Raw genomic sequence first — 27,235 nt, 5'->3', positions numbered from 1 at the left:
TATATGTATGATGCAACGAATGGAAGGAAATGTATTTGGATTGCTGGTACTATGATAGATCAAAAGCATTTACTGAAAGTATATGGGAAATCTTGGGTCTATATAGCTATCATTTGGGATACATTCTTGTTGGTGTGTGTGTATAAGGACTAAGGAGTCTACTTGCTTGTTGGATATAGTGATTGATGGTCATCAGTGACTAGTGGCGACATTGCTTGTTGAAAGCCAAGTCCGATCGTGGCATGATCAAAGTCCCCGGCTGCTGTAAGCTGTCGTGGCTTACCATTGTTTCTTTTTCTCCACACACATCATGTCTGAAGGTTTGGGCAACTTTAATGAACAAGACCAGCGTGAATTGGCTCAGGTATGTTCAACAACAGTATTCTTCGTGCTGTAGCTTTGAACCTTGATGGGCTGATTCCTCTTTTTTTATTTTAGTTTCTCGAAGGTGAAAACGCCAAAGCTCGCGTTCAACAAACTGTGCACACCTTGACCGATGGATGCTGGGTAGGATGATATACACATACATACGATGGATGGGAGTATGAATATGCTAATATGTTGCTGCCATGTGATATAGGACAAGTGCATCAGCAAAGTCAACAACAAGCTCGATCGCAGCGAAGAAGCTTGCTTGGCCAACTGTGTGGAGCGTTTTCTCGATACTAGCATGTTTATTGTCAAGCGCTTGGAGAGCTTACGTGGTGCTGGTGGCATGTAATAGTAGAATGACATCCTATTAGTATCATCTCTATTGCATCAGCAATCCAACTTTTGTACACCTGTTATAAAGCGAGGATGATTACGTGTTATCACAATGTATGGGTTGAATCTGGAATGGCGAGCGAGAGATATTGTGTACAATGGTTTCAAAAAAGTTGGCAGATGGGGATCCTTGATCTTTGAAAGGAGTATCTTGGAGAGCCATCACTTACGGCTGTTCACGATCCCACTTTCGTTATTCCTTCTCCTTATCACGTTTGGATAGAATTGAGTACTCGTTGCAATAGCATTTATTTATTCCATACATATAGACCATCCATCCACCAAAGCCGATGTCTAAACCAACACTGAAGCAGTTTGTGAGAGTCATGGTTACCATATTACTCCTACTCCCAACGAGAACAATGCTGCTTCAACCAACCATAATTCATCGGCATAGTTTTCTTTTATCTGATGCTTACTGTTGGAGTGCTACATGTTTACGTCAAGGCCAAAGCCATCCTCGATATGATCACGCGCTTCCATTGTATGCATTGTGTGAAGGCATACGTAAACGAGTCAACGACGTCAATAGCCACCCATTTACCTTGCTCCCGGAAAATAATCACGCATGTACACCAACATGTAGTCGCTGAATTACCGTTTTTGATATGTATCCCTGATACCTTGATGCTATTAGGGGTGGGGCGACATCTAGGATGTGGTCCATAGCAACCACAGGGAGAATTGCGGGTGGTGTTTGTCAGCCTTCTCCTCCGCGTCGTTATCATCATTCTCTACCTATCGCTATTGACCATGGTTGGAATTGGGGAACAAAGGCTTGTATGAAGCCTGTGTAGCATAGTATATAGAGCATAGGAAGATCCTGCAAATGTATCCAAAGTTCAGCATATCCGATGCAAGTGACTTGAGGATGTGAAAGACAAAAATTGGTGTGGCAGATAACCTCATGATGCATATATATGATCGATGAGGAGGACGAGGAAATGAGAGGGAAAACATGGTTTGGAGCAGGAAGAAGACGATGTTGTTTACGGCTAGGCCTGGCCGATAAATATGTATTGCTCTTGTTCTTACAGAGTCAATGTATTTACCCTCTTGCAGTATGTTGAATCATCTATTGCCTTTTTCTTTGTCCTTGTAATAGCAAGGTTCCACCGACAGCGCATACGATTTATCCAAGTGGGATAGCACATACCATAAAGGCTTGGTAGGAGAACGACTCAATAAGGATCTCCGGAGCTGGTGTAACAATGCACAATGCCGATCATCATCGAATGAACAAGATATCGTCTTTGCTGACAGCAGCGATCATTCCTTGTGAAAAGAAGTTGTTGTATACGTTATTTGGCATGGGTGTTGTCTTTCTTACTTCTTTGATTAAAGCAATTGCGGATGACTAAAGGATGAGTCAGCTAGGATAAGATACTGCATGGTATTTACTACGCTAAAATGTTGATACACATGCATTACAAAGTGGTCGTTTGTTATACGAAGGGGAGTGTTGTGTAATGAAAGGCGTCTAACCAATATGATCTAGGCGCTGTTTGCAGCCAAATGAACGAGCGGCTCTCTTTATGCTGCTGGCACGCGTAAATGATGATTTTGTCAGTCCGCCATGGGAAGCAGTGTGTTCTTTTTCCGCTTTATCCCGTTAGAAGCACTTTACGATGCCTGCAGAAGAAAAGAATAAGGTCATTTACGTCTCTCACCCATCAGGATCAACTGCCGAGATTGCACTCTATGGTATAAACATTCTATTTGAACGCATGTCATTTGTACTGGGTTGGTTTATTCATTGCTTCGTCATAGGTGCTACTGTTACAAGCTGGAAGACGCGTGGTGTTGAGCGCTTGTTTGTAAGGTAAAGGATGCATCAAGGAACAAGGCAATGATAACTAACACTTCCCCATAGCCAAAAGGCTATTCGTGATGGTTCCAAGGCTATTCGTGGTGGTATCCCTCTTGTTTTCCCCATCTTTGGCACCAAAGAGAATATCTCTCTTCCCCAGCACGGTATGATTGCGTTTTGCTGCATGATGTTGATTTGGATTCTGATATTCCTAATGTTGTATATAGGTTTTGCTCGTAACTCTTACTGGGAATACCTCGGATTGATTGCCGATAACGATGAGGTTACAGTGCGATTTGGTAATACAAGAGCGTTGAATTTACACGAGCGAGACTTGTTCATTTACCTTTTTGATATTAGCATTGAAAGACACTGCACTCGAAAAGACACTTCGTGATGGTTGGCCACATTCATTCCGCTTGACGTATACGGTGACCTTGACTGCCGATTCATTGAAGACCGCATTAATGGTCAAGAACGAGGATCAAGATACTTTCGAGTTCAATACTCTGCTACATACATATCTCAATGCACCTGTAAGTCAACATTGTGGTGTATGAAAAGGAACGTTTATTGACATAGAGTGATGCAGGACATTAGCAAGGTTTCAGTCAAAGGTCTGGCAGGATTGACCTATGTCGATAAAGTGCAAAATGGTGCAAAGGCTACGGAGTCCCGTGATGAGGTTACTGTGTCATCCGAAGTGGATCGTATTTATTGTGATGCCCCCAACAAGCTTCAAGTCAATTTTGGTGGATCCAATGTAGTCGACATTGAAAAGTTCGGTCTCAAGGATACAGGTATGTTGCCAAGAAAAGGGTGTCCATAGAGGAAGACTAATAACGCATGCTCCTAGTTGTCTGGAATCCCTGGGTTGATAAGGCAAAGGCTATGGGTGATTTTGGAGATGAAGAGTTCCATAACATGATCTGCGTTGAAGTGGGCTCAGTTGCTGATTGGGTCAAACTCGGTGGTGGTGAGACTTGGACTGGTGGACAAGTCCTTAGTGTCTTGTAGCGAGTGTGCGATTCATTCAATGATGCGTTTTCAATAAAACCATAATTTATTTTCCCAAATCTCCTAGTTTCAATCCTCTTTCTCTAGCTGTTGCTGCTTTTCTGCATTTGCGACGGCTTCAGCAAGATTAGCGGTTTTATCGGTCTCATTTGATAAACGTTGACCTATCATCAGGGTGTGAATAACAACCATGGTCGATCATCTTGTACGTATGTGCCCCTCTCGACTTACGAATGAGTTCAAGCACAGCTTTTTGAGTACGTCTGTCCAATCGTTCAAGTTTCTTCTCGACGTCGCGTTTAAGATCCCAATTCGGTTTTTTGGGTTGTAGGTTGAAAAGATCCTGAGGGTTACATAGGTGAGTTGGGTGCATTGATCCTTTACATATACCCTCAAATGATCCATACATACCACTTCCTCTTTTTCCTTCACAGCAGCTTCTGCAAGGACATCCTTTGTAAAGCTCTTCGTTTCAGATTCAACGGTTTCTCCCACATCATCAGGAGTGGCGATATTGACGTGCTGCTTGAGATTCTCGTCATTGGGTGTATAGCTTCGGAATGCAAGTGTCCTATTCCCTCCATGGTCAGTAAGCCGTAAGCAGAAACCATGCGAGTCTGTAAATACCTTTCTGATTTGTTGTCTCCATCGACTTTGCGTTTACGAAGAGCTGACAATCGTTCTTTTCGTTTTCGTGCTTCTTCCTCCATCGGATCTGTACTGGGTCAAAAAGAGTGCGTTACCCTCAGCGGATGACTTGGTCTCCTTTCCCGATACGATTTTGATCGCCGTGTCTGCCATTTCCTATGTTTGTCATGGGCATCATCAAAGAGCTACTTGCATTCTTAGAGAAATAGCTGTATGAGCAATTCTTTATGTATGAGATAAATCGCTATTGCAAAAGAGACATTGTTGAATCAAGGGAATTCTATTGCGTACACATGGTTTGGAGACATCCACTTCAAATGTTAAATACAAAACTATTATTGGATCCAGTTGTGCCATTTTATCTGTTACGAGCTGGTGGGAACTTGAAATTATGTCCATCCTTCCATGCTTTTACCGCAATCCCATTCTCGAGCCTGTGCTGCTCGTAGTTTTCGGGCAGCATTCGCCTCACGTTCCCTCCTATCATAACATGGTAAGTAGACATGGATGATATTGCACGCTGCAAGCATCATACCGAATTTCTTCCTGTATATCGTATGCTTCAGCTGTCGCTGACTCGTTGCTTTGAGGTTGGCTATTGATTGTTTCTACTTCCTCAGTCTCCAAGGCCTAGAATGATAAACATTGGTCCACTGACAAGGGTATTGAATTGAATAGGACTCACCTTTTGCCTCATGTCTGCTGCGTTGTTGTTTGCATCAACGCTTTCGATTCGAAGATTCAGCATTTGTTCATCCAATGCCTACATAGATTGTATGTCAACATGTCATTATCGACCATGCCCTTTGTGAACACGTACACTTTGTCTTGTTTCATGTGGATTGCTTCGGTAATCATCATACTCATGATTTGATACTGGAATTTGTTCATGTGGTGCCTTTCCTGAGCTAGGGGGCTGCTGCTGCTGCTGCTGCTGCTCACATGTTGAGTTGGATGATGTATTTTGTGGGCTTGATGTAATAGGCGGTGCCGATTGCATTGCTTGGGTACTAGTTGGAGACGAACTCTCACTTTCATGTTGTCGTGGTGGCGGTGGTGGTGGTGGTGGCGACGAGCTCTTTTGTTCAGTCGGCTTCTTGCTCTTGAGAGCAATAGCATTCCAAGGCCGAGATATTAACGGCGAGCTTGCAACGTTGCGTTTGTCAGATCGGTAGTTGCTTCTCTTCCATCCAGTGGAGTTATACGTCGGTGAGCTAGTCCACCTATTGTTGTCATTGTGTTGTGGTTGCTGATTGTCGGACGCCGGATGAAGATCCCGAGATGCTTGTAGAGCAGCAGTATATCGAGACACATTTTGGCCTTCATCAGCCCTTCTGCGATCTGTGTCTGTGGCCCATCGTGAATCTAAAGTAGAAGACATGTCGTTGTTTGCTGGGGCAGTGATAGTGTTTCACCCCCCTATAAATGCGCTGCATGACCAATTATCCCCCGCCATTGGGATTTGTTGCCATGACAACGAGTAGCCAATGTTCCCTCGTCAATGACAACAGGCATTGTATTATTACATCTCTATAAATCCATGCTTTTTAATTTACAAAGGTAACATTGTCGGTAGGGGTAGAAACAATCTATGTGAGAGAGGGGTGGGACGTAAGATGGATAAAGGAGCATGGGAACGTATAGATACAGAATAGGATAGGAATTAGTTGTTCTTGTCGCTCGAGTCGTCAGCAGCAGCCTTCAATGCTTCTGCCCAAGCGTTTTCAGCTTCTTCTTGCGCAACATCGCCAAAACAAATCTTGAAAACGTCATCATAGTAATCCACCGGCACACCATTCATTCCTTCTTTGATATGATCTGGAAGCTCCTCCCAATCAGGCAAATTATCCTTGGGGAAAAGAATGGTATGAACATTGGAACGCTTTGCAGCGATCGTCTTCTCTTTGAGGCCACCAATCTTCAATACTTTGCCTGTCACAGTGAGCTCGCCTGTCATGGCAATATCAGGGTTCACGGCCTTGTTGAGTGCGAGAGAGAGAAGCGAAGTAACCATAGTGACACCAGCAGAGGGTCCTAAAAATATGCATTAGTACTCGCTAAAATCCTAAACCTATCCCCCTTTGTAAACGAACCATCTTTAGGCACGGCACCAGCAGGGCAATGTAAATGAACTTGGGCCTTGTCAAAGAACTTATTCTTGGGATATCGGACAGCCATCAATGACTTTGCAAACGTATACGCGATGCTGGTAGATTCTTTCATGACATCTCCAAGTTGACCAGTCTTTGATAATGAAGGAGTCGACTTTGGTTTCAAGGATGATTCAAGAACAGATTCAATATATAAAGAAGATCCACCTAGATAATGGTTGTCAATAAAAACTCACAATAGTTGATCCTTGTATCGCTTAACTTACCCATACTAGTCCATGCCAATCCCATAATCACACCTGGAGGTGGTCTTTCGTAAATGCGATCGGATTGGAAAATGGGGGGTCCAACATAATCCTTGAGATTCTCGGCTGTGATATCAAGTTTGATGTCTTCAGGGATCTCCAATGGTTTCCTCTCTTCAGCATCCTCCGTTGTTGTTGTTGTTGATGGTTCTTTTCTATCATCTGCAACCTTTTGGACGACTTGATAACCAGCTTTGCGGAAGATCTTGTCAATGTGCTTCTTCAAATTTCTGACACCACTTTCGCGGCAATAGTTCTTGATCAATGTATCCACAGCTTCGGGTGTCAGGTTAACATTGGCATTCTGTAACCCTGAAGCCTCCTTTGCTGTTGGTGCCAAGTACTTTGATGCAATAGCAGCCTTCTCTTCTGCGACATAGCCTGACAGCTGGATAATCTCCATTCGATCCAAGAGGGGTCCAGGAATAGTGTCGAGTACATTGGCTGTGCATACAAACAACACCTTTGAAAGGTCAACCGGAACATCCATATAGTGGTCCAAGAAGCTGCCGTTTTGCTCAGGATCAAGGAGTTCCAAAAGTGCTGAAGAAGGATCGCCTTGATGTCCACGTCCAATTTTGTCGACTTCGTCAATAAGAATCAAAGGGTTCTCAGTCTTGACCTTTTTGAGTGCTTGAATGACCTTGCCAGGCATAGCACCAACATACGTTCTTCGGTGTCCTTTGATCTCTGCCACATCCGTCAAACCTCCAACTGAAAAGCGATAGAACTCTCGATCGAGGGCACGAGCAATACTCTTGCCAATGGACGTTTTGCCAACACCAGGTGGACCAGCCAAACATAAAATCTTTCCTTCCACAGTACCACGAAGCTTTCCAACAGCAATGAATTCAAGGATCCGGTCCTTGACGTCTTGTAATCCATAATGGTCTTCATCAAGAATACCTCGTGCATGGAAAATGTTGTAATTTTCACGAGAACGTTGACCCCATGGAACTTGGGTAAGCCAATCAAGATAATTTCGCGTAACATTGAATTCTGATGCAGCAGGTTCAAGATGGGCAAGTTTGTTGATTTCCTGTATAAAAATTACCATCGAGATTAATCATGATGGATCATTCACAAACTCATATCAAAGATTCTTACCTCATCAAAGACCTTTCTTACTGCTTCCGGCATCACAAGCTTCGATGCTTTTTCTTTGAATCCTTCCACAAGCTTATCCTTGCCATCGCTTTCAAGACCAAGCTCCTTCTTGATACCCTTCAATTGCTCCATCAAGTAATACTCTCGTTGTCGCTTGGCAATCTTGTTCTCGACATCCTTGGATATCTTGTTTTGAAGTTGGGCATTCATGAGCTCCTTCTTCAATACGATAAGGGCCTTTTGCAAACGATCTTGGACATTCAAAGTCTCCATAACTTCTTGCAATTCAAGGGGTTCACCGGTTGAAACAGCTGCAGCAAAATCGGCTAGCTTGGCAGGTTCTTCAAATACATTGCCGGCAGATTGAGACATTGAGAAACTAGCGATCTGGTCACGGAAGAGTGGGTTGAGGGAAGCAATCTCCTTGAATACGGATACGATTTCAGAGGTAACTGCTCGGATAACAGGATCCTTTTTGTCATAGGTGGAATCCAACATGTTCTCAACGTTGACCAAGGAAACAGAATGCTCGTTCGCCAAGAATGATGTAGCATATTGCGAGTCTTTGCTTTCTTCAACAACCTCGTGTTCACCTTTTGATATATAAATTGGATTAGTATAAATGTGATATCAAGAACCTAGCGAATAAACTTACTCGTTTCCTTTGTAGCAAGCTCTTGTGTCTCGGTCTCAGATTTAACATTCTCCACCTTGTTGTCATGCTCTTCCACCTTTGCCTCTATGGCTCCCTTTCCTTTGGTGTTGATCAACTCGGTGATTTCAATTCGACGATGAGGATACAAGACAGCCGTTAATCCACCATCCTCGTCCTTATTCTTTGAGCCATTATTCGCTGGAAATACGCTGGTGATTTGAGCGAATACGCCGACTTTGTGAACTTGGTCGAGATTGGTGATGGTGTCGACATCGACATTTTCATCTTTGAGCAAAAAGGCACCGACATAAGGCTGACCTCGCTTAAGAAGATCCTTGATGGCACCTGTGACATTGGGGTCATTGATAACGACAGCTTTATAGAATCCAGGGAACAAAGGTCGTCGAGCAATGGGTAGTGCGAGCACTTGTGGATATACTTCAGGAACGGATGGTTTCTGTAGCTGATTGTTGTCGCTTGAATTGAATAAATGCTTGGAGGATTTGTCATCATTGTCGCCGTTGTTGCCGTTTTCACCGCTGGATGAAGAGGATGAACCAATCCCGGAACCATTCTCTGCCGAAGAGCCGTCGCTGGCAGGATCCCTCTCTCTAAGGTGGAGTGTGCTGATATGCCGCTTCAAGGAACTCGTGCTTCGAATAGGTTGCAAACCGACCAACAATGAACCCGTCTTCCGAGATTGGAGTGATTCAACTGTGCTCTGCGATCCCCAAATCGTTATCGATGCTGACGTGCTGGTTGACGAAAATGCTCGTTTCGCTTGAGGCGCCTGTGAATGCAATTGTGACGCAATGGCCCGGTTCAATTGAGAACGCGTGATCTTTTTGGAGACGTGGACAAGGATAGAATGGTTCATGCTGCGAGAATGGGCCGAGATCTTTGAACGACTGACAAGGAACAAGCAAGAACAGTAGCAGCTGCGATTCATCATCTACTACTACCCTGGTTGGCGTCCAGCCAGCATAACCAAACTCCGCGCTGTCAAATGGATTGGTGAGATGAAGATTCGAGCATGTTCTGCGACCCACAAAGATACCACATACTTAGAGATATACTTGCTTTGCCCATTTGTATTATTGGACAACCCATCTTGATGTGGCTAATAAATGAGTCGCTGTTGTCTTCTGATGGAATGCTCTGCTTTTAACCATTCGTTGCCATGCATACATACATAATATCGTTGCTATGGTGAAAGCATTTATCTTTCATCGCTCAAGAATGATCTCTACTACCTATAGTGGATTAGCAGTACATCTCAAGCGGTGGGGCGTGGTACATTTGCATAAAGCTGGACAATTTCAAGCCTCTTTTCTTTGAGCAAGTGTTGTCAAGCTGCTAAGGTAGAGAGTGGGGCGTTATCCAGCACGCTGAGCCATTCAAGTGATTGCATCCGATTGGTCAAAGTTGCTAGCACAAACTAAATAAGAAGATCATCACGCAATCAAGCGTTGTCAGAGAGTCATGTTTCAAGCATGATGCTGTATGCGTAATTCTAAAAGGAAGTGAGAGGGTTTGTCAGGTCATGTACCTTAGTGCCAATAGCCATATTTAGTAAATGTTTTGAATCACATCAAATCGGTCAAAGCGGCTCCTTCTTTTGTGCCTATGGTCATGTAGATCTTTTTTCAAACTCTTTTCCACATGGGAATCACAACTTCCAAAGCAACCATCGACATCGAACAACAACCAACGGCAATTAACAACAAAAAGCCGAAAAAGAAAACCAAGCCATGCGCACGGGCTACATCCAGAAATGAGGAATTGGACTCAGCTAACAAGAATGCAAAGTTGCCACTTTCGCCTTGGCTGCATCAGCGATTACGGAAGATATCCAATGTAGCAACTGCTGAGCAGCAATGCCATAACAAACCACAGCATTCGAGATCGTGTGGAAGGAAAAAACATAATGTAGCCAGTATTTCACGAAAGAAAAATGCAAAGCGCAAAAAGGTTACCAAAAGCATTATTGGTAAACCTTCCAATTTTCAGGTGAGAGAACCCAGGTGAGCGTGAGATAGCAATCGCCATATATATTAAGATGTTCAAAATGCAGCATGTTGGATACAGTGCCAAAAATCCACCTTATCAGCGATCATTCCATGTAAGTATATCAAGCCGTATGCGAGATAGAGTTGTTATTTTAATGCAATTTGCAAATAGATGAATGATCCGATCATTTCGTCACAACTACTTGACATTGCACAACGTCTCGATGCAACTGCGGCTGATACTACTCAACCATTATCATTGTCACCTTCGCGTAACAAAATCCGATCTAGCCGCCGTAACGATCCACCACCGTTACCTCCTCCCCATTGGAGTAGTTTGGCATTACGCCGAGCCAAGCTTATGAAAGCATCAAATGTTAACAAACAGGTTCTCAAAGATGTGTCATATCCCTTAGCAACAGAGCAACAACATGCTGGTCGAAGATCTACTAAACGTCGACAACAACATGTCAAAGGAAAAAGACACTACCACAACAATAAGCGTATTCCACCTGAAGCGTTTGAAATGCCACCATCGCTTAAACTAGGACCAGCTCGTTGAATGATACTTTGTAAATGGACCCATCTATATTCTTAACTTCTAATTTGTATGCTACAACAACATTTCATACAACAATGGGATAATGCAGTACTACCATCCAGTAATATTTTTATGTCTGTTTTCTAAAAATCTAAACAATGAACCTGGTGTTTTGGACCACTGGTTATGCCAATGATAAGCAAACGTCTGTAAAAGCTTTTCTTCATCGAATTCCACCTCATCGAAAGCGCCTGGCATCGAGTTACTTGGAGTGCATACCATAGAATCGGTGAAGCACCAGGGAATGACCGACCATGGTCGTATACCATGATAGAGCAGTCGACGATATACGCGATAATACATGTAACCTCCCCAATCAATTGTGCCTGGTCGTGGTAAGGGTCCATTGGCCATCTCAGCAAGCATTTCACACAAGTACGGAGACTCCTTGGCAAAGTGCATAAACGCGCCATTAAAGGGGAACTGACCTGGCTGGAAGCAATCCCATTGTGATAACCATTCGTATTCAAATAGCGGGGACATGTCACGAATCAACAATGCATCCATATCAAACCACATGCCACCATAGCGATAGATGACCATTAAGCGGATCAAGTCACCATCCAAATAGCCTAATCCATCCTTGAAGTCCAGATGAGAAGAATTCTCCATGGGTGTGCCTTTAGAGAGCTCCTTTGGATCATAGATCAACGTTTGAAGCCGTTCCCCAACATGTTTTTTGACGTCTTGAATAATAGGAGAGGTTGACAAGTCGCCATTTGACCACAAGTACAAAACAGCGGTGTCTGGATTCTGTGTAGCAAAGAATGATCGGATCACTGCAAGTTGCTTTGGACCGACGGGTGACAGATCAGCTCGCCAATAAGCATGATAAATGGTCCTCTTGTTGTTGCTGCTGCTCGTGTTGTTGGTGGGTTGGATGGTGGCAGCAAAATCATAACAGTCGAAGCCATCAAGAAGAGCGACACCAGGGGTGATATCATAGGTATATTCACTGACGCCAGTATGATACAAGCTGTCCTCCGGTAAGCGATTGAAACAGCCGTTAAGTGGTTTCTTGTATGCTTCATCTGCATGCGAGATCCAGTTGCGAATGTAGACTCGAATGTTCAATTGGAGATTGAATAGAGCGAAAAAGGCCAACACAACAACGGGAGCCAAAAGAACGATCCACTTTAGCACCACAGATGGCCGCCAGCATTTATGTCTCACATAGGCTGTCGTATTGCCATTGAGCCTTGTATAAGGTAGAGATTGTCGTATTCGGAATAAGTCACCGATTCGCTGCATGGAGTGTGGAAGAAAAAAACGCTGGCTGGAAAGTCGTTTTGTCGAGAAGAGTTACACTGCCGATCCTTAGACTGAGCGTAAGCAAGCCAATGACATTCAAGGCCGAACAAACCGAATTATCTAACTTTTGGTGTTGTTGAGTCCTGTACTATGATCGATGGATGTACTTGCTAGTATGCATCATTGTTACTTGAAAAGTGTACCTTAGACAATCATCCCAATTGTAATAAAGATACAACAATGGCATTTTATCACCCACTTTACTGCTTGAGGATGCTCCACGTGAGAAGAGTGTATCGGACTTCAGGTACATATACATCAAGGTACAGAATGTGGAAAAGAGGGTCGGCATAAAGAAGGCCGGTGCATCCTATCATGCATACCACACCCTCCCAATACCATTTATCATTGCCACGGAGCTGTCATGTTTTACCACCATCATCCGCCATTGATGCCTTGAGCACGGTTGCTATGGCTACCTACCTCTGCATTTACAAAGATAATACCTTCTTTTATGGCATCTACCTCAAGTTACATATTTTCTCGTAATGCGACATATCGCTGTATCAGCAGAGAGCGTCATGGGTATACCAAAACGGCTTCTACATGGCTAGAGCAATTAATGTTGGGCGTTGCATGTCATTGCTATGTTGTATATAACGACACCAACACCGTGAACCCTCCGTTTCTTATATATAAGGATGAGACCTCGGCTCTTTGCTAGTATAGTTTTTGAGTCCTTAAGATTATGGTGCTTTTCAGCTTATCTAATATCATAACTTCCCCTGATTGTACTGACTAATGCAAAAGGTGTCAATAAGCAAATGGCTGCAAGTAATCACCAATGAGATTGTCAAGTCCTACCTGTAGACAAATGAAAGCCCGACCTTTTCTTTTAGTCAGCGCTAAGAATCCGTGTGCAAAAGCTTCTTTTCTTCCGCATTATGACCATCAAGGCAGTGATTTTTGATATCGGTAGGCAAGATCATGGATCAAAAGAATGATGTCGCAATACTTACAGGTATTTGTATCAGGCGGTGTTTGTGTAGGCTCACCTATTGCTGGAATTCACCGCTACGAAAAATTACACGGTTTGCCGTTTAACTACATCAATGTGGCCATGTAAGACGGCAGAGCTTTGATGGTGTCACAAAACTAACAACGACATACAACAGCGTCAATCAGGGTGATCATGGCGCTTTCCAAGTATGTATTTGATGCCTTTTATTTGGAAGGATACGTTGAGGAAAGCTTACATTATTCTCATTTTCGGTGTAGAAACTGGAACGAAGCGAAATCAAGCTGGTGGACTTTTATAAAGCTTTTGGCGACGAGCTTTCAGACCCAAAGAATAAATTGGCCTACCGAAAATACCTGGAGAAATCAGGCAAAAGTTAGTAGAAATCAAAGTGCCTTGGACATGTCACTGATCCATTTGTTGATAGCTGCTCCCAAAGATATACCCGATATCGCTGTCGATGGCAAAGAGCTTTGGGATATGATGATGAATGAGACTGAAAGAGTTGATCCAATCGTGATGAATGCCATCCATCGGCTGAAAGGTATTACAGGCCCTGGATATTATCTTTCAGCATTGAATCTAATACAAAAGACGATAGACAGCGGGCGATTCATCACGGCCGCCTTGACCAATAACTCTGAAACGGCTCAGGACCAGAATAAAACCTCTGATTCGTTACGTAAAGTATTCGATCATTTCATTGAATCCAAAGTAGTCGGTTTAAGGTAAGATCCTTTCGGTGCTGGTTTTTCAGGTATACCAATTGCAATTGTGTTTTAGAAAACCAGATCCAAAATTCTATATGCATGCATGCAAGACCATTGGTGTAGAGCCACACGAAACGGTATTCTTGGATGACATTGGCATGAATTTGCGTGCAGCCAAGAAATTAGGAATGAAGACGATCCGTAAGCAGCGTTCACATTGGGCTACATCAATGATCCAATTCTCATATGTTTATGTATCATAGATGTTAAATTGGGGCGGTCCGAGGAAGCTATCAAAACGCTAGCAACATTGGTTAACTTAGATTTGCATGGTAGTTCTAATAGCAAACTATAAAAGTGAATAGATGGGGGCTATCTAAGTCATGCTACGTCCATTTTGTCCATCACTGTTGGTAACCCAATCTAATCCATAACGGCTACTGGGAGCCTGGTAGGTCTTCAATGCCCGCAAGATATCGTCTATCGTATCGCATGTCACAAAGATGTTTGCATTGTTGGGTCGAATGAATTGTTCTATATACATGATCTGCTGATAAGTTATACGTGCCATGAATGATTGTTTCAACGCACCTCGCACAGCGACATTAACCCATTCAACAAGAGGGGTAAAGAATCCTCGGGTGTTCAATACCAGAATGGGCTTGGAATGGATGTTGAGCTGTGACCAAGTAATCATTTCCAGCATCTCCTCTAGATTAAAGTAGCTCTGATTAAGTCGCAAAGGAGACATTGATTTTCTTCTTTTGCTTACCTGCGGTGCCGTAACCACCGGGAAGGACGACAAAAGCATCACACTGTGGTCCAGTAATAGGTTAAAATTCAATCACAGCAATGGTTATCGCACATTCATTCATATCCTACATGATCACCCATAGTTTTCTTGCGTGTATGCATATCAGGCACAATGATTGTCTCGCATATTTGCTTGCTGCCATTTCGGTAGAGAGGCTCGGGAACGATACCCTTGGCTTTTCCACCATTATCAATCACTGCCTTGGCAACAGCACCCATAAGACCCACCGAGCCGCCACCTTAAAAAAAGCACGTGTTAACATCCATCTTCGTGGTGATCAAGCTCCTATTACCATAAACGAGCGAGTAGCCATTATCTGCTAATGCCTTGCCGAGAGCTGCTCACTTGATGAGAGAGACGTTGAAGATAGCATAGAGGATAGGTTGGGTTATCCTACCTGTCGCTTGTTCCCTATACTCTGGATTGCCGCCATCGCCTGAACCGCAAAATACACAGACGCTCGTAATGGATTTCGAAGCGGGTGCTGGACAAGTCAATGAAGGCAAGGTACTGGTCATTTGTAAAATAGATACAAGATAGAGGTCAACGTTGCCGGTTTTGCTAGGTGCGAGAGAATATGGTATGTACGATTCAAAGTCAGTGTTTCTTGGTTCATGAGTCATCAATGCTGGATGCTAGCACGTTACATAGGCGGTATGTGCAAGGATTGCAATGGCACTATTTGTGGCTTCTTTATCATAGTCTACGAGCTGCTCATCAATGATAATGCTAAAGGAAAAGCACAAGTCGCAAGCATAGGCGGGTTGATTTACCAGCTGCTGACGCCGGATCGCCTTTGACCTACTAGTATTCTAAGATGCTTTGCACTTTATCAGTTCGACGCATCACGGCTTCCTATTGAAGGCAATTCCCACGCATAATCGATGCACATAAAAGTAAGGCTGTTGTCATCCACACCATTATCACGCATCTCTTTTTCGTCTAGTTAGTTGCATATATCATCAGGAGCCCCATCGTTTGGTACGTGTCAATGATAGCCTTTTGATGTGCCATATTAGGATGCTCATCTAGCATTGCTTTAATAGGACATACCCATGCCACCTTCAAAAATCACCTCTCAAGATGCGGGCGGATTTATCAATGGTTGACTTTCCATCACGTCCAAGATGCTTGACCACTTTATCAGTTTGATCAATCATGACAACAAATCCCACGTCCACTCATATATAAACAGGCTCTTTGCATCAACACTATCATACGCCCTTTCTTTCTACTTGTATTCGTACCATCATCAATAGCCTCAGGTAAGTCTCAAGGTTAGTCTTTATTGCGTGATTCCCAAAATGAGGGCACTCATGCATTCATCTTTTCGTTTTCGTCTATGTAGCTCACATCATTGCTTTACCACTTGGCGTGCAAAGAGGTGATTGATATGCCTACAATCTCTTCAGTTCCATAATTGCCATCTGTACGCGCCATTGCTATCCCAGCCCCATCGATAAGAATCATGACGCAGCGGTCATAAGTGCCGTGAATGACACCGACAACACACAGAGAGGGCGCTGGAACTGGTCGATCCGTTTGGGTTAGAGCCCATCACACTTGTGGATAAAGAAGGCCGCGAGGCCAACCTGTTGGCTCACCCTGACATTATCAATACAATCATCAATCAACAAAAACGTGGGGGCAGGGTGCAATCCACCCAACACCTAAATAGCCTGGTCGCTGAGGCCTGAATGAACCACGTGAGTTGTTCCCCGAACGTTGTCCAAAAAAATAGAACCCTTCCAAAGCTATCACTGTATCATAAATAAAGATGCTTCTTTTATGTTGGACTAAAGAGTCATACGGGCATGTATGGGAAACTGTTGTGGACACAACTATAAGAAGGCGAATGGCATTGTTTCCTTCGATGACTTTTTATCCATGAGTTTAAAAGTGTCGTACTTGCCGCCTTTTGTAACTACCTTAGCCATCATGCAAATGTCCATGGGTAATGTACCTCAAATCATTTTGGTGATGAGAGAATGAATACAACCCTCACAATTATGAGCTAGCGATGATAATGCCATTGTTTTAACACCAGACTCAGAGGATCAATTCTTTATTCTTTCATGCTTCGTCCTATTTACACCCAACGTGCAGTCCAAGTTCTGGTGAGTGTTACCCCCGATTCCAAATCGACCTATGTGATCTTAATACGTTTCATAGTTGCTTGGACCGTCATTGAGCGGCAAACGTACCTTGGCTTCCGAATTACTCAAATGCCCAAGTGCTTACTTTTCCATGTAATATAAACTAGCTTGATCGTGACCCTCATGTCACTGACACGTTGCTTCTAGCTCCACGGCCGAAAACCTTTCCAAAAATCCAATGGATGTGATTGATCGAATTGATTATATACTCTTCATGCTGGATATGACCAACAGGAATAGTCTTACTATCTTTCATGAAGCACTCAAGCAGATCCCAGCAGCATACCTTTACAATAAATGTGGCATCGTTTTTACTAGAGGTAAGAAATATGATTACGGTCATGGATAATAGTTGAATGCTTACTATCTATTTATGTGTGTGTATGTATAGTGGATGCTGTCAAATTTTGGACCATCAGCGAGAAGGATGTTACGCAATTGACCGACAAGTATACCGTAGGCTTGCCTCGATTTCGAGTAAACCTGGAGGTAATTTATTGTGGATGTACATTATTGAGAGCTACCTGTGGATTAATGGATAACAATATAGGATGAGAATCAACGTAGTCGAATATGTGACCAAATTGCACGTGCGATCAAAATTGCTGCTTTACAACAAAAGAACGTATCAGGACTCTTATTGAGATCATTGGAGCATTATCATCCCATCACCACAAAAGTTATACCCACTCCAGCTGAACATCAAGCATCTGGATCCTTGGCATCCCAGGCCCCAATGTCTGAAGCAGTAAATAGTATTGCTGATGAAAATGCGAATGCACAGGAACCATCCGTACAAGGAGACCGGATATCTGAAGGTGTACCGGTTGCTGAGCCTTCTGTGGATATAGATATCATGTCAGAGACTGGATAATAAAGCATTATAATCAATAAAGGGGTGTTGGGTGCTTGTTCATAGCAACGTCGCCATGGCAACTGGATGATGATCATTACTAAAATGCGATTGTACGGACATGTGGTATATACCAAGCATTTTTAGAGAGGAACGTATGCATAAGAAGGGCTGTGGCCGATACAAGCATCAAACAAGTAATGGTGGCAGTAGAGATAATTTATCACAGCAAGGCCGGTTGCCGCTCTTCCTCTTCTTCTTTCTTTCTCTCCTTGCCCTTCCAATACCCACACCCACACCCACACGATGACATACCATTCACCTGAAAAGAAGCACTATGATAATTCGCTGGTACCTCCCAACAGTTTTTACAGCACCGATGATAGCGACATGTTTGCAAGAAGGGCAATGTCAGTAATGTCGTCTTCCAGCTTTCAATACACTGCCGACGACAATCAGTCGATCAGATCAGCAACGCTACCTCCCGACAACGGTGTTCACTTATCAAAACAAGATCTCGCTGCTTCACTCGACTCGTATGAAAACTTATTGAAAGCAGCACAAGTGTATCGAGAGCAAATGCAACAATTATCAGGGGCAGCAGCAGGATTTGGTTATGCACTTGAACGTGTGGCCAAAGGCAAGGCGGTCGCAGAAGCTGGTCAAGGCCTTCAAGCAGCAGCAGGTCTTCAATTTCTGATATCGAATCATCAACAGATATTTGTAAGTACGGTTCAATGTTGTATTCTATAGCTACTAAGCAACCTATTCATGTAGGGGGACATGTTCCAAAAGACACTCGAAGAACCATTACGAGAGAGCATTGATCATCATCGCAAGATTGTACAGGTACGCAAGAGCAAATGGAACATTCATTGTGTGCAATGACCAATCCGCTTTCATAGCAAAGTCAGGAGAATTATAATGCAGCATTGAAGATAATAAGCAAGAGAATTCGGGATACAGAATCAAGGAACATGAAGAATGGTCGCAAGGGACAACGAGGTAGGTAGTAACATTGATCTCAATATGAATGAAGCTAACATAGCCAAAAAGACATTAAGCAATTCCGCAAGGCACTAGAAGAGTTAACACACCAAGTGGATGAATTGGACCGTATCAAAACAGAATATCACAGGCATATGGTGGATGTGGAGCGTAGACAAAACTACATGACACTATCAAAGGTGGCTTCAGTGGTTCGTGCAGAGGTGGATATTCATGAACGTATTGCAAACAAAGGATTGGGGGATCCAATGCTGGAACAGGTAATTGTTTTTGCTCTTTGTCATGGAAAAAAGATGGCCTTTACTTAGAGTCGGAGGTAGATGATGCAACAAAATCCGGATCCTTTCTGTGCATATTCAACATTGACGGATGAACCAACAGAAATATTTACTGTGTTACCACCAGTGTCACTTATTGACCATCCTCAAACACCTGTGCTTGATCCAGAAGATTATGGCATGCCAGATACCTTATTGAATACAAGCCGCAGTGAAAGTTCCCTTTGTACTATGCCACAACGTGTACAGGAATTGTGGAAGGAGGAGGCACACAAAGACACACATTCTCTCAGCGACGACGAATCTTCCTCTGGAGGCCATGTGACCAAAGAAACCTCTGTTGGTGGGAATCGACATATCGCACATCACTTGAATGAAGAAGGCTGAAATTGTAGCAACCATACCCAATACATGCATTGATCGTTTCTTTATCGATACGCATTCTTATTATTATCAATTGCGAACCAGTCCCATAAAAACCTTTTATTCTGTTTTCTTTTTTGGCTCTTTTCGTTTCAATCCTTTTAATACTGCCATGACTAAAGGTACAGATATCGGCACAAAAAGCGGCATATAAATTGCGTACTTGTGTTCATCAGGGAAATACAACATGGACACCATAGTAGGATTGAAAAATGCTTCTTCAGCTAGTTTGGTAGCGCGTATTGAATGCTTGAGAGCCGATTCATAGTCTGCATTCCTTAGGGCTTCACGTCCAAGTTCCAGATCACGTAAAGAATGTCGTACTTGCGTATTGATTTCCTCCAGAACAACCATGTTTGGAATCTCTGTCACGAGTTGAGCAAGCGAATTCAATGTCTTGGCTGCATTAGCAATGTTTTCCACTGTGCACCGCCGAATAAGGTTGTCCTTCTCCAATAGAGTAATCCCAGTGTGCGGTGATGTTGAATATGTAATGCTTGTGTCGGATGTCTAAGCTTCTTAGCTTCATGATACTATACAAACACAACCAACAAGATCCTACCTCTACAGAGTCATGCTCATGTATTCCGATAAGGCTGCGTAGCTGCGATACAAAGATACGCATGGTAGAGTGTAGCTTTTGCTTGTCCAATCTGTAATGTCCATCTGGAGCTTTTGGCAGGTTTTTGATTAGCACACCTCCCCACCGAGGAATCAAAAAGGCGTTATCAGGTAAAGGCCGATCTATAAGAAAAGTAAATACAAGGAACAAAAAAACAATGCATGTATTGGAGCTTACTGTGAACATCGTGAATCCAAAGGCGTTGTGTGGGAGATGGTATATAAAGGATGAAGTTTACAGTTGGATAGGATGAAATGGTGGATGCTGTATGTGCGCTGGTGAGTTGAGCTCTGTGAACACCCCCCCCCAATTGAGCACCTTACCAAGGTTCCAATCGGCTGAATTAATAAAGTGTGAAAGCTGCCCCTGTTCATAATAATAATAGCTTGGCTTCCCTGGTCGCTCCCGTTCAAAGGGTGGTATCGATAATGACGCATAATTTTGGATCTGGGAATCCACCGTAAAGTTGGACACCATGGAAATCTCTTTTAGCAATGGATGCATGTAACCTACAAAGAGAATAGACGATAAGGCTTCCTGTTTCTTCCCAAGCATTCACGCGTTCAATTTACTTTTCACTGCCTCACGGATATCCCAATCGACCAATAAATGCTCCGGATCATTGTTCATAAGGCTAAAGGTAATCTGATATCTTGGAGAATACTTGAATGAACGCATGCTGCTCATGTCATTCTGCAAGGGGGGGATAACGATCAGAACATTGAGTTCGCGTGAAAGGACCTTTGGTATATGTATATACCTTGTTATCATTATCTCTTGTGCCACATGCCATTTGATCTAGATGCTTGTATTCTTCGACAAATGCTGAATCAAAGAGTTTCATGACAGCCTCGGCAATGCTTTCTAGCATCGATAACCATTATGAGCTATGGATGATGTTGCCAATGTTTATATATGTACCTTGTGACATGTCTGCTACTTGTACATGGCTTGTGCGTGTATTGCCCACTGTGATGTTGCAAGGTACGGCTGAGGATGATGATGGCGATGAAGATGCATAAATGTGATAATGGCCAAAGGACATGTCGTTGTGCCTCGTCAGTAATTCCTCTACATTATCATCTAGGATTCGGTATGAGCAGTGTGTGTATTCAATAGGCTCGATCCTGTCAGCTACCTTTTTCCTGTGTCCAATATTGCCACTTGACCTGCACAGGGAATATTGCACATGATGCTATTATTTGTGTCTTCTCCGATAGCCGATCTTGTAAAGAACGAGTGACATCGATGGCTGAATGGACAATGAACGTAATGGGAAGTTCAAGGCGAGGTGACTATATGAACTTGTTTGTATATGCGAGGCGTTTGGACGTGAAGAGAAAAACTTACTTGGTCTTCTTGCCAAGCTTTTATTTCGTTTAGAGGAAGGTTTGCTCTATAGACTTCTGTAGTTTTCCACCAAAATGGTAGACCGACAAGGATGAAGGCCCAAAAAGCGACGATCACCATACGCGTGCTCATGAGCAAAAAAGAGAAGCAGGTTCCAAAGGGGTCGCCTAATGCTGAGTACCACGTATGCACTACACCGACAACCAATGAATTTGCCTTTCTTACTTGGCCTGTGTTTATTTGTATCAGCAACTTTGATTTTCATGCATGAAATAGAGATATAGCTTTGACACATTTATCCTAAACCATCATAAAGAGCAATAGCAACCATTATTCAGTCGCACACAATAAACAGTAGTAGAGCAACATTCTTCATGCCCCGGCTATTGCAGCGTTCTTATGGCTGATCAAGCAAGCCTGGCAATATGCCAAACAATAAATGATTAGGCAAATGTGCTATCACTAATAGCTTTCTGAACAAGAGCGAGATGGAGATGATTCAATGATACGAGTCCTCAGAGCTTCTATCCTTCTGATTTCGGCAAAAATTCACGCATGATCTTGAGCATTCCGGGGTTACTGGGTCAATACTCAATAGTAGTCTATGCATGTCATTCATTACCAACAACGCCTATTTTGATCCTTGTACAAGCTGGGAAAGGATGTGATGGGATTGAGCTGTACACTTTATTAGGAAACGATGTCAGAGTTTCTAAGAGGATGCCATAATGCATGACTTTCAATGACCTTCATTCCTCAGCAAAGGGCCTGGAGATGTGTGGATGAAGCTAATATTGCTGCTTCAAACTCCAGCACCATGCTTACTACAAATAATGATATTACATTGCTCATCGCTTCTCATCAGAGACGTGATTATCTTAATGATGAAAAATGATTACGGGTATTTGTCGTGAGCCTAGATATCCCCTAAATGATAGATACGGTATCTTGGTGATACTACAGCCATGGAGACTCCTCCAAGTGAACAACCCTACTACCTGCACAGTAGTCGTAGAAGTTTGATCATCCACCAAAACAGTGTCATTCAAGCTTATATAGCTCTCTTACAGCCACTATATTCGATGGCATCATACGTTTACACAAGGCAGATCTTATGTTGGAACAACTCTTGTAATGAATAGGTGGATAGATACCCTGACAAAAATGGAATGCATCAAAGCATGATCCCACAAGGATGAAACCCATTGAAATCTCCGACTTGCATATGAGGGTTCCTGGTATTGCTTATGCTAACAACGCCTTTCAAAACCAACATTAAACTTTGTCGACCATTACTGCAAGCATAGAGTGTCTTTATTAGGTGAAGGCATCAAGTATAGAAGTTATGCTATGCACGTGGTCTGTCACTTGAGGTAGAAAGATATAAATCACCTTTTGAACTGAAGACAAAAAATGAAAGATGCCAGCCTATAATTTACCAAGACATACCCAGTGTTTGAACCTATCTTTGACATGGAGGATATTAAGGACCGACCAAAGGGAGGAGGAGATGTAATGACCTGAAGAGGGAGATAAAGCACCATTCTAGGGTTGCACGGGGTTGTTCATACGGCAATTTCATTCGTACACACTACTTGAAAGAAAAGAGAATGATATGACCTGAAGATTGTTTTTTAAGGAGCTGCTGGCATTCCAGAGTTCGTGCACATACCATTAGAGATAGAGTGTGCTTCTCCTTTTCCTTTATTCATCTTTCTCTTTTTCTCGTTTTCCCTTTCAATATTTTGAGCACGCTTGGGTGTTTTATAATACCATCCATGATGCTCGCAACAAGTACAAGAAGAAATGAGTCGGACCTGTCAGCATGGCCCAGCAGCTACTATGGACGTACACGACGTATTGATTTGGCCAAACTTTACAGCGAGACACTAAGGCTAGCACGAGTCGATCAACAACAACAGCAGCAGCAGCAACAGCAGCAACAAAAACCATTACCACCCCATCCACCAACAAGAAAGATGATACACAATAATCATGGTGCTAGAAGTAGTACCAAGACTCGACGAAAAGTCAGCTTTACCACTGAACCACCCAAAGTCCATGAATACGAGCCTGAAGAGAATAATGAAATAGAACAGCAACAATCCTTGTTATTGCCTGGCAAAGGATTTATGCAGAGTTGCCGACGTTTTGATCACGAGGGTCATCTTCGTTTGCAAACAGTAGATTTGCGACCGATTCCTAACCGTGGATGGTGTCCTGCGTTGTCGCTGGTCGACGAGCAACAACATGATAAGCATGGTGTTAACAAGATGGAGAGAGTAACAAGGCCATCATGATCATCCTTCTCCTGGGGTCGGGTTTTTCTGCATAGAGTTGTAGCATCTCCAATAGCTGATTTGGGCATAAAAGATTCCATTTTTGGATGCAACATAAACATGGTGCCCACCACAGCAAAGATACATGTTGCGTATTTTTCTCACTCTTTTCCTTTTTCTTTATTCCTTCTTTGTTTCGTAATGGCTTCACCACGCCTTTTGAATCGCGTGTCTCGCTTTTTCAGCATCTCACGACAACCCAGTGAAATGCAAGACGAGATGGACGGAGATTCCATGTTTTCTTACCCGTCGTCTGTTCGAGATAGCCCAAGTTCACCGCCACCGTTACGTACAGTACGCCTAGATGTATCACCTGAGACCAACAAAGAACAAGTGGATGCAGCATTTGACCAATTGATGGTGAGGATACAATGATGGAAATTGGGGGGAGGGGAGGGTGGCATTTCATTGTGTTGCTAGGTAATAACACCTATCTGGATAAAGCAAGAGATCGCATTAGCATCCAATGTGCGTCCCACATTGACACAGTTGACAACTGAACAAAAGAGCGCCATGCTACAGTCTTCATTGTCATTGCGAGGGGGTAAAAGCAGTAGCAGCAACATATTGTTTGGACGTTTCGATACCCATCATCATACCCATGGTGGAGGACAAGCACCCAATAAGACACCGGAACAAATGATCCGACAACTTCAGGGCCGAAAAGTGCAGCGCATAGATGAAGGAGAGCTTATGAGTCTGCGTATCTTTTTACGTAATGGAGCAGCAAGTTGGACAACAGAATTTCTTGACAAGGGCGGCTATGCGTTATTAACAGACTTGCTACGACAACTTAAGGAAGCACCAAAGCGAACAAGTCATGACGACAAGCAGCTACAGCACTTGTGCAAGTGCTTCAAGACAATCATGACCCATGAGCCAAAGGGCACTGCCCAAGTGTTGACCCATACTGAGCCTCTCGAGCATGTCCGTGATCTTTTATTTGGGCCCTCTGATCCCAAGCGTAAAGCGCTCTACAACTTACAGCTAGCTACTCGTCAACAACTACTCGCCCTATTATGTACCTTGCCAACAATCCAAACAGCACAACCACATTATGTCCATGGCTATGATGCGCTTCGACAACTTTTGATTGATCGCCCACACGATATAGTCGAATCATCAGACTCCAAAGAACCTTTCCGCATGCGTCTCAAAGCAGATCCAGAAACGGTCATGCGTACCATAGCTCCAGGTGTATCACGTCCACGTTACACAGCCTGGATGCGAGAGTTGCAGCTTACAGTTGATCGGCACATTGAACCAATGACCTATCTGGCTCAGGTTCTCGATTACAATTTTGAAAGTGCGTTTAGGCAATTGAAGACACGCTCTGGAAATCCATATGAGCAACATCAGCAATTAGACCAACAGCAACAGCCAACAGTGATGGTGGATGAAGGCGTGGTGGACTATGTGGTAAGGATTGAGCGATAACTAGCTGCTTGGTACAAATGTCTCATACCCATCCGATTCATGATTAGATTTCCCACTTGCGATTGATATGCACCCTAGTGACAACACCAGCTACATGTTTCCGGGGTACATACGACAAGTATGAGCAAGAAAAGATGAGACTTGAGATCATGGTTTCAGGATTCGACAAGGTAGCGAAATGTCTTTACAGATGTCCACATCCCACTCTATACGCTTCCTATATCAGATACCTCCAACCACTTCTCGAGCCATGGGCCGATATCACCCCTCGCCATTCCCATAATCAAAATTCACCACATACCCCCAACGACGATGATGATAATGATGATGACGATGATCAATGGACCGATGAAGATGATATAGTGCACGAGAACAGTAATAATAGTAATCCCATGTTATGAAACAATAAATAAAACAAACGTGTATATTTACATGGCAGAGTAACCACCGTCAACCAAGAGATCAGTACCTGTGACATAACTGCTTGCATCACTAGCAAGAAAGACTAAAGCGCCTTTGAGTTCGCGAGGGAATCCCATCCGCTTCATGGGGGCAAGCTCAGTCCATGCTCCAGCAAGATCAGGTTTTGCGTCAATCAATTGTTCAATCATATCCGTTCTCATATAACCAGGGCAAAGTGCATTGACTCGAATACCACGTTGTGCCCATTCATAAGCAAGACATTTGGCCATCATGGATACAGCTGCCTTGGTACAATTGTACTATGTAACACATAATGTCATGTCAACCTCCTCCTTTTACCAAAATATGCGTGTCATTTGACTTACCCCACATTGAGGCTGTGGTTGGTTCACCAAATGAGCTGAAACGGATGAAACGATAATGATGCTTCCGCTTTGTTGTTCGAGCATGTACTTGCCAGCTGCTTGAATACCGTAAAAGACGCCGTGGACATTCACGTCAAATAGTTTGTGCCAATCATTCAAATCAAAGGTTTCTGCAGCACCATTGATGGAAATACCAGCATTGGCAACAAAAACATCAATTCGACCAAAATCCTTGTGGATGGTATCAATGGCGGATTGTACTGCTGCAGCATCTCGAACGTCCGCTTTGTATGCCTTGCATGTAACACCATACTCCTTTGCAATCTCAGCAGCCGTATCGTGGGTCGAGTCGCTGGATACGTACATGAGTGCCACGTCTGCACCTGATTGTGCAAGTGCACGGCAAAGCTCAAGTCCAATACCTCTGGGATCATAACACGTGATAAGTCTTCCTTGTCGAATTGGTGTCTTTATTTCCTACCGAGCACCACCAGTAACGATCGCCTTTTTACCCTTGAGTGAGAATTCTGGAAGTACGGAAGTCATTGTATATACAAGGTAGAAGGAAGGTGAAAGAGAGAAAGAAAGAGCTTGTTATCCTCACGCACACAACCTTCTTCTTTATAGGATGGAGCGGCGGAAGCCCTTTGTTCCCATATGGAAATCTTTCCGGAAGTACTGCGAAATTCTCCGTAGTCAGCGGAATCTAAACATAAAACACACTACGACTATGACATCTCGAACCTGGGGACGAGTTACATCCTTCCTAACTTTGAAAGGGCGATCCTCATACATATAGATAAAGAGTCAACTGCACCCATCATTGATGTCGTTTGATAGCATTCGAGGGAATAGTGTTATAAGCTGCAAAGGTCAGAATGCGTATTCGCATCATATCTCAAAGGTGCAATCATATACTATGGGGTGGAGCTAAAGACTTGGTGCAGCTAGTATAATAGTCACCTGTCAAAAAGGTGCTATTGTGATTGAATGGAAAGACACTTAATTTACATGATGGATTATCACTCATGGGGGTAACAACCCAACGGTCTTGGATCGTGATCCAATCATTCTCGCTGCTTATCGAACACGCATACCAGTATTAGGAGCAGGTTGACAACATGGTAAGTCACCTTTATAATAATGGGGATGTGCATTAG

The 27,235-nt window shown here is 43.3% G+C and overlaps 15 protein-coding genes across 15 annotated transcripts; 8 read left to right on the top strand and 7 right to left on the bottom strand.

Moving 5' to 3' along the window:
• Positions 1 to 310: 310 nt before the first annotated feature.
• On the top strand, positions 311 to 721 carry O0I10_008337 (uncharacterized protein; the record flags this gene model as incomplete). The annotated part of the gene is made up of 3 exons (XM_058488341.1): positions 311 to 364; positions 439 to 507; positions 581 to 721. 3 exons carry the CDS (start codon positions 311 to 313, stop codon positions 719 to 721), a joined length of 264 nt encoding a protein of 87 aa, XP_058340811.1.
• Positions 722 to 2,393: 1,672 nt separating this feature from the next.
• O0I10_008336 (uncharacterized protein) lies at positions 2,394 to 3,592 on the top strand (the record flags this gene model as incomplete). Its single annotated transcript, XM_058488340.1, has 7 exons — positions 2,394 to 2,469; positions 2,536 to 2,587; positions 2,639 to 2,739; positions 2,803 to 2,874; positions 2,936 to 3,111; positions 3,168 to 3,375; positions 3,432 to 3,592. 7 exons carry the CDS (start codon positions 2,394 to 2,396, stop codon positions 3,590 to 3,592), a joined length of 846 nt encoding a protein of 281 aa, XP_058340810.1.
• A 69-nt stretch (positions 3,593 to 3,661) lies between these two features.
• O0I10_008335 (uncharacterized protein) lies at positions 3,662 to 4,302 on the bottom strand (the record flags this gene model as incomplete). Its single annotated transcript, XM_058488339.1, has 4 exons — positions 3,662 to 3,756; positions 3,824 to 3,935; positions 4,004 to 4,163; positions 4,220 to 4,302. 4 exons carry the CDS (start codon positions 4,300 to 4,302, stop codon positions 3,662 to 3,664), a joined length of 450 nt encoding a protein of 149 aa, XP_058340809.1.
• Positions 4,303 to 4,629: 327 nt separating this feature from the next.
• O0I10_008334 (uncharacterized protein) lies at positions 4,630 to 5,621 on the bottom strand (the record flags this gene model as incomplete). The annotated part of the gene is made up of 4 exons (XM_058488338.1): positions 4,630 to 4,720; positions 4,776 to 4,870; positions 4,926 to 5,003; positions 5,061 to 5,621. The coding sequence occupies 4 exons, from the start codon at positions 5,619 to 5,621 to the stop codon at positions 4,630 to 4,632; spliced, it is 825 nt and encodes a 274-aa protein (XP_058340808.1).
• Positions 5,622 to 5,903: 282 nt separating this feature from the next.
• On the bottom strand, positions 5,904 to 9,295 carry O0I10_008333 (ATP-dependent protease La; the record flags this gene model as incomplete). The annotated part of the gene is made up of 5 exons (XM_058488337.1): positions 5,904 to 6,274; positions 6,334 to 6,558; positions 6,618 to 7,695; positions 7,764 to 8,356; positions 8,419 to 9,295. The coding sequence occupies 5 exons, from the start codon at positions 9,293 to 9,295 to the stop codon at positions 5,904 to 5,906; spliced, it is 3,144 nt and encodes a 1,047-aa protein (XP_058340807.1).
• A 785-nt stretch (positions 9,296 to 10,080) lies between these two features.
• On the top strand, positions 10,081 to 10,989 carry O0I10_008332 (uncharacterized protein; the record flags this gene model as incomplete). The annotated part of the gene is made up of 3 exons (XM_058488336.1): positions 10,081 to 10,428; positions 10,493 to 10,540; positions 10,600 to 10,989. The coding sequence occupies 3 exons, from the start codon at positions 10,081 to 10,083 to the stop codon at positions 10,987 to 10,989; spliced, it is 786 nt and encodes a 261-aa protein (XP_058340806.1).
• A 90-nt stretch (positions 10,990 to 11,079) lies between these two features.
• O0I10_008331 (uncharacterized protein) lies at positions 11,080 to 12,279 on the bottom strand (the record flags this gene model as incomplete). Its single annotated transcript, XM_058488335.1, has 1 exon — positions 11,080 to 12,279. One exon carries the CDS (start codon positions 12,277 to 12,279, stop codon positions 11,080 to 11,082), a length of 1,200 nt encoding a protein of 399 aa, XP_058340805.1.
• Positions 12,280 to 13,279: 1,000 nt separating this feature from the next.
• On the top strand, positions 13,280 to 14,362 carry O0I10_008330 (uncharacterized protein; the record flags this gene model as incomplete). The annotated part of the gene is made up of 7 exons (XM_058488334.1): positions 13,280 to 13,401; positions 13,455 to 13,485; positions 13,558 to 13,672; positions 13,725 to 13,841; positions 13,899 to 14,025; positions 14,081 to 14,208; positions 14,271 to 14,362. The coding sequence occupies 7 exons, from the start codon at positions 13,280 to 13,282 to the stop codon at positions 14,360 to 14,362; spliced, it is 732 nt and encodes a 243-aa protein (XP_058340804.1).
• A 21-nt stretch (positions 14,363 to 14,383) lies between these two features.
• On the bottom strand, positions 14,384 to 15,339 carry O0I10_008329 (uncharacterized protein; the record flags this gene model as incomplete). The annotated part of the gene is made up of 5 exons (XM_058488333.1): positions 14,384 to 14,541; positions 14,599 to 14,718; positions 14,780 to 14,822; positions 14,890 to 15,059; positions 15,219 to 15,339. 5 exons carry the CDS (start codon positions 15,337 to 15,339, stop codon positions 14,384 to 14,386), a joined length of 612 nt encoding a protein of 203 aa, XP_058340803.1.
• Positions 15,340 to 16,896: 1,557 nt separating this feature from the next.
• On the top strand, positions 16,897 to 17,851 carry O0I10_008328 (uncharacterized protein; the record flags this gene model as incomplete). Its single annotated transcript, XM_058488332.1, has 5 exons — positions 16,897 to 16,938; positions 16,994 to 17,070; positions 17,125 to 17,297; positions 17,369 to 17,466; positions 17,528 to 17,851. The coding sequence occupies 5 exons, from the start codon at positions 16,897 to 16,899 to the stop codon at positions 17,849 to 17,851; spliced, it is 714 nt and encodes a 237-aa protein (XP_058340802.1).
• Positions 17,852 to 18,136: 285 nt separating this feature from the next.
• O0I10_008327 (uncharacterized protein) lies at positions 18,137 to 19,503 on the top strand (the record flags this gene model as incomplete). Its single annotated transcript, XM_058488331.1, has 5 exons — positions 18,137 to 18,553; positions 18,608 to 18,679; positions 18,736 to 18,835; positions 18,887 to 19,098; positions 19,159 to 19,503. 5 exons carry the CDS (start codon positions 18,137 to 18,139, stop codon positions 19,501 to 19,503), a joined length of 1,146 nt encoding a protein of 381 aa, XP_058340801.1.
• A 96-nt stretch (positions 19,504 to 19,599) lies between these two features.
• Positions 19,600 to 21,643, bottom strand: O0I10_008326 (uncharacterized protein; the record flags this gene model as incomplete). Its single annotated transcript, XM_058488330.1, has 9 exons — positions 19,600 to 20,049; positions 20,102 to 20,283; positions 20,339 to 20,425; positions 20,485 to 20,670; positions 20,734 to 20,854; positions 20,922 to 21,025; positions 21,083 to 21,244; positions 21,300 to 21,456; positions 21,512 to 21,643. The coding sequence occupies 9 exons, from the start codon at positions 21,641 to 21,643 to the stop codon at positions 19,600 to 19,602; spliced, it is 1,581 nt and encodes a 526-aa protein (XP_058340800.1).
• Positions 21,644 to 23,292: 1,649 nt separating this feature from the next.
• On the top strand, positions 23,293 to 23,811 carry O0I10_008325 (uncharacterized protein; the record flags this gene model as incomplete). Its single annotated transcript, XM_058488329.1, has 1 exon — positions 23,293 to 23,811. One exon carries the CDS (start codon positions 23,293 to 23,295, stop codon positions 23,809 to 23,811), a length of 519 nt encoding a protein of 172 aa, XP_058340799.1.
• A 180-nt stretch (positions 23,812 to 23,991) lies between these two features.
• O0I10_008324 (uncharacterized protein) lies at positions 23,992 to 25,688 on the top strand (the record flags this gene model as incomplete). The annotated part of the gene is made up of 3 exons (XM_058488328.1): positions 23,992 to 24,210; positions 24,295 to 25,269; positions 25,335 to 25,688. 3 exons carry the CDS (start codon positions 23,992 to 23,994, stop codon positions 25,686 to 25,688), a joined length of 1,548 nt encoding a protein of 515 aa, XP_058340798.1.
• A 27-nt stretch (positions 25,689 to 25,715) lies between these two features.
• O0I10_008323 (uncharacterized protein) lies at positions 25,716 to 26,621 on the bottom strand (the record flags this gene model as incomplete). The annotated part of the gene is made up of 3 exons (XM_058488327.1): positions 25,716 to 26,009; positions 26,076 to 26,499; positions 26,557 to 26,621. The coding sequence occupies 3 exons, from the start codon at positions 26,619 to 26,621 to the stop codon at positions 25,716 to 25,718; spliced, it is 783 nt and encodes a 260-aa protein (XP_058340797.1).
• Between the last annotated feature and the right edge of the window lie 614 nt (positions 26,622 to 27,235).

This window comes from Lichtheimia ornata (genome assembly GCF_029851405.1).
Source record: "Lichtheimia ornata isolate CBS 291.66 chromosome Unknown scaffold00044, whole genome shotgun sequence".
Taxonomy (NCBI): Eukaryota; Fungi; Mucoromycota; class Mucoromycetes; order Mucorales; family Lichtheimiaceae; genus Lichtheimia; species Lichtheimia ornata.
This window is presented reverse-complemented; position numbering and strand designations above follow the sequence as displayed.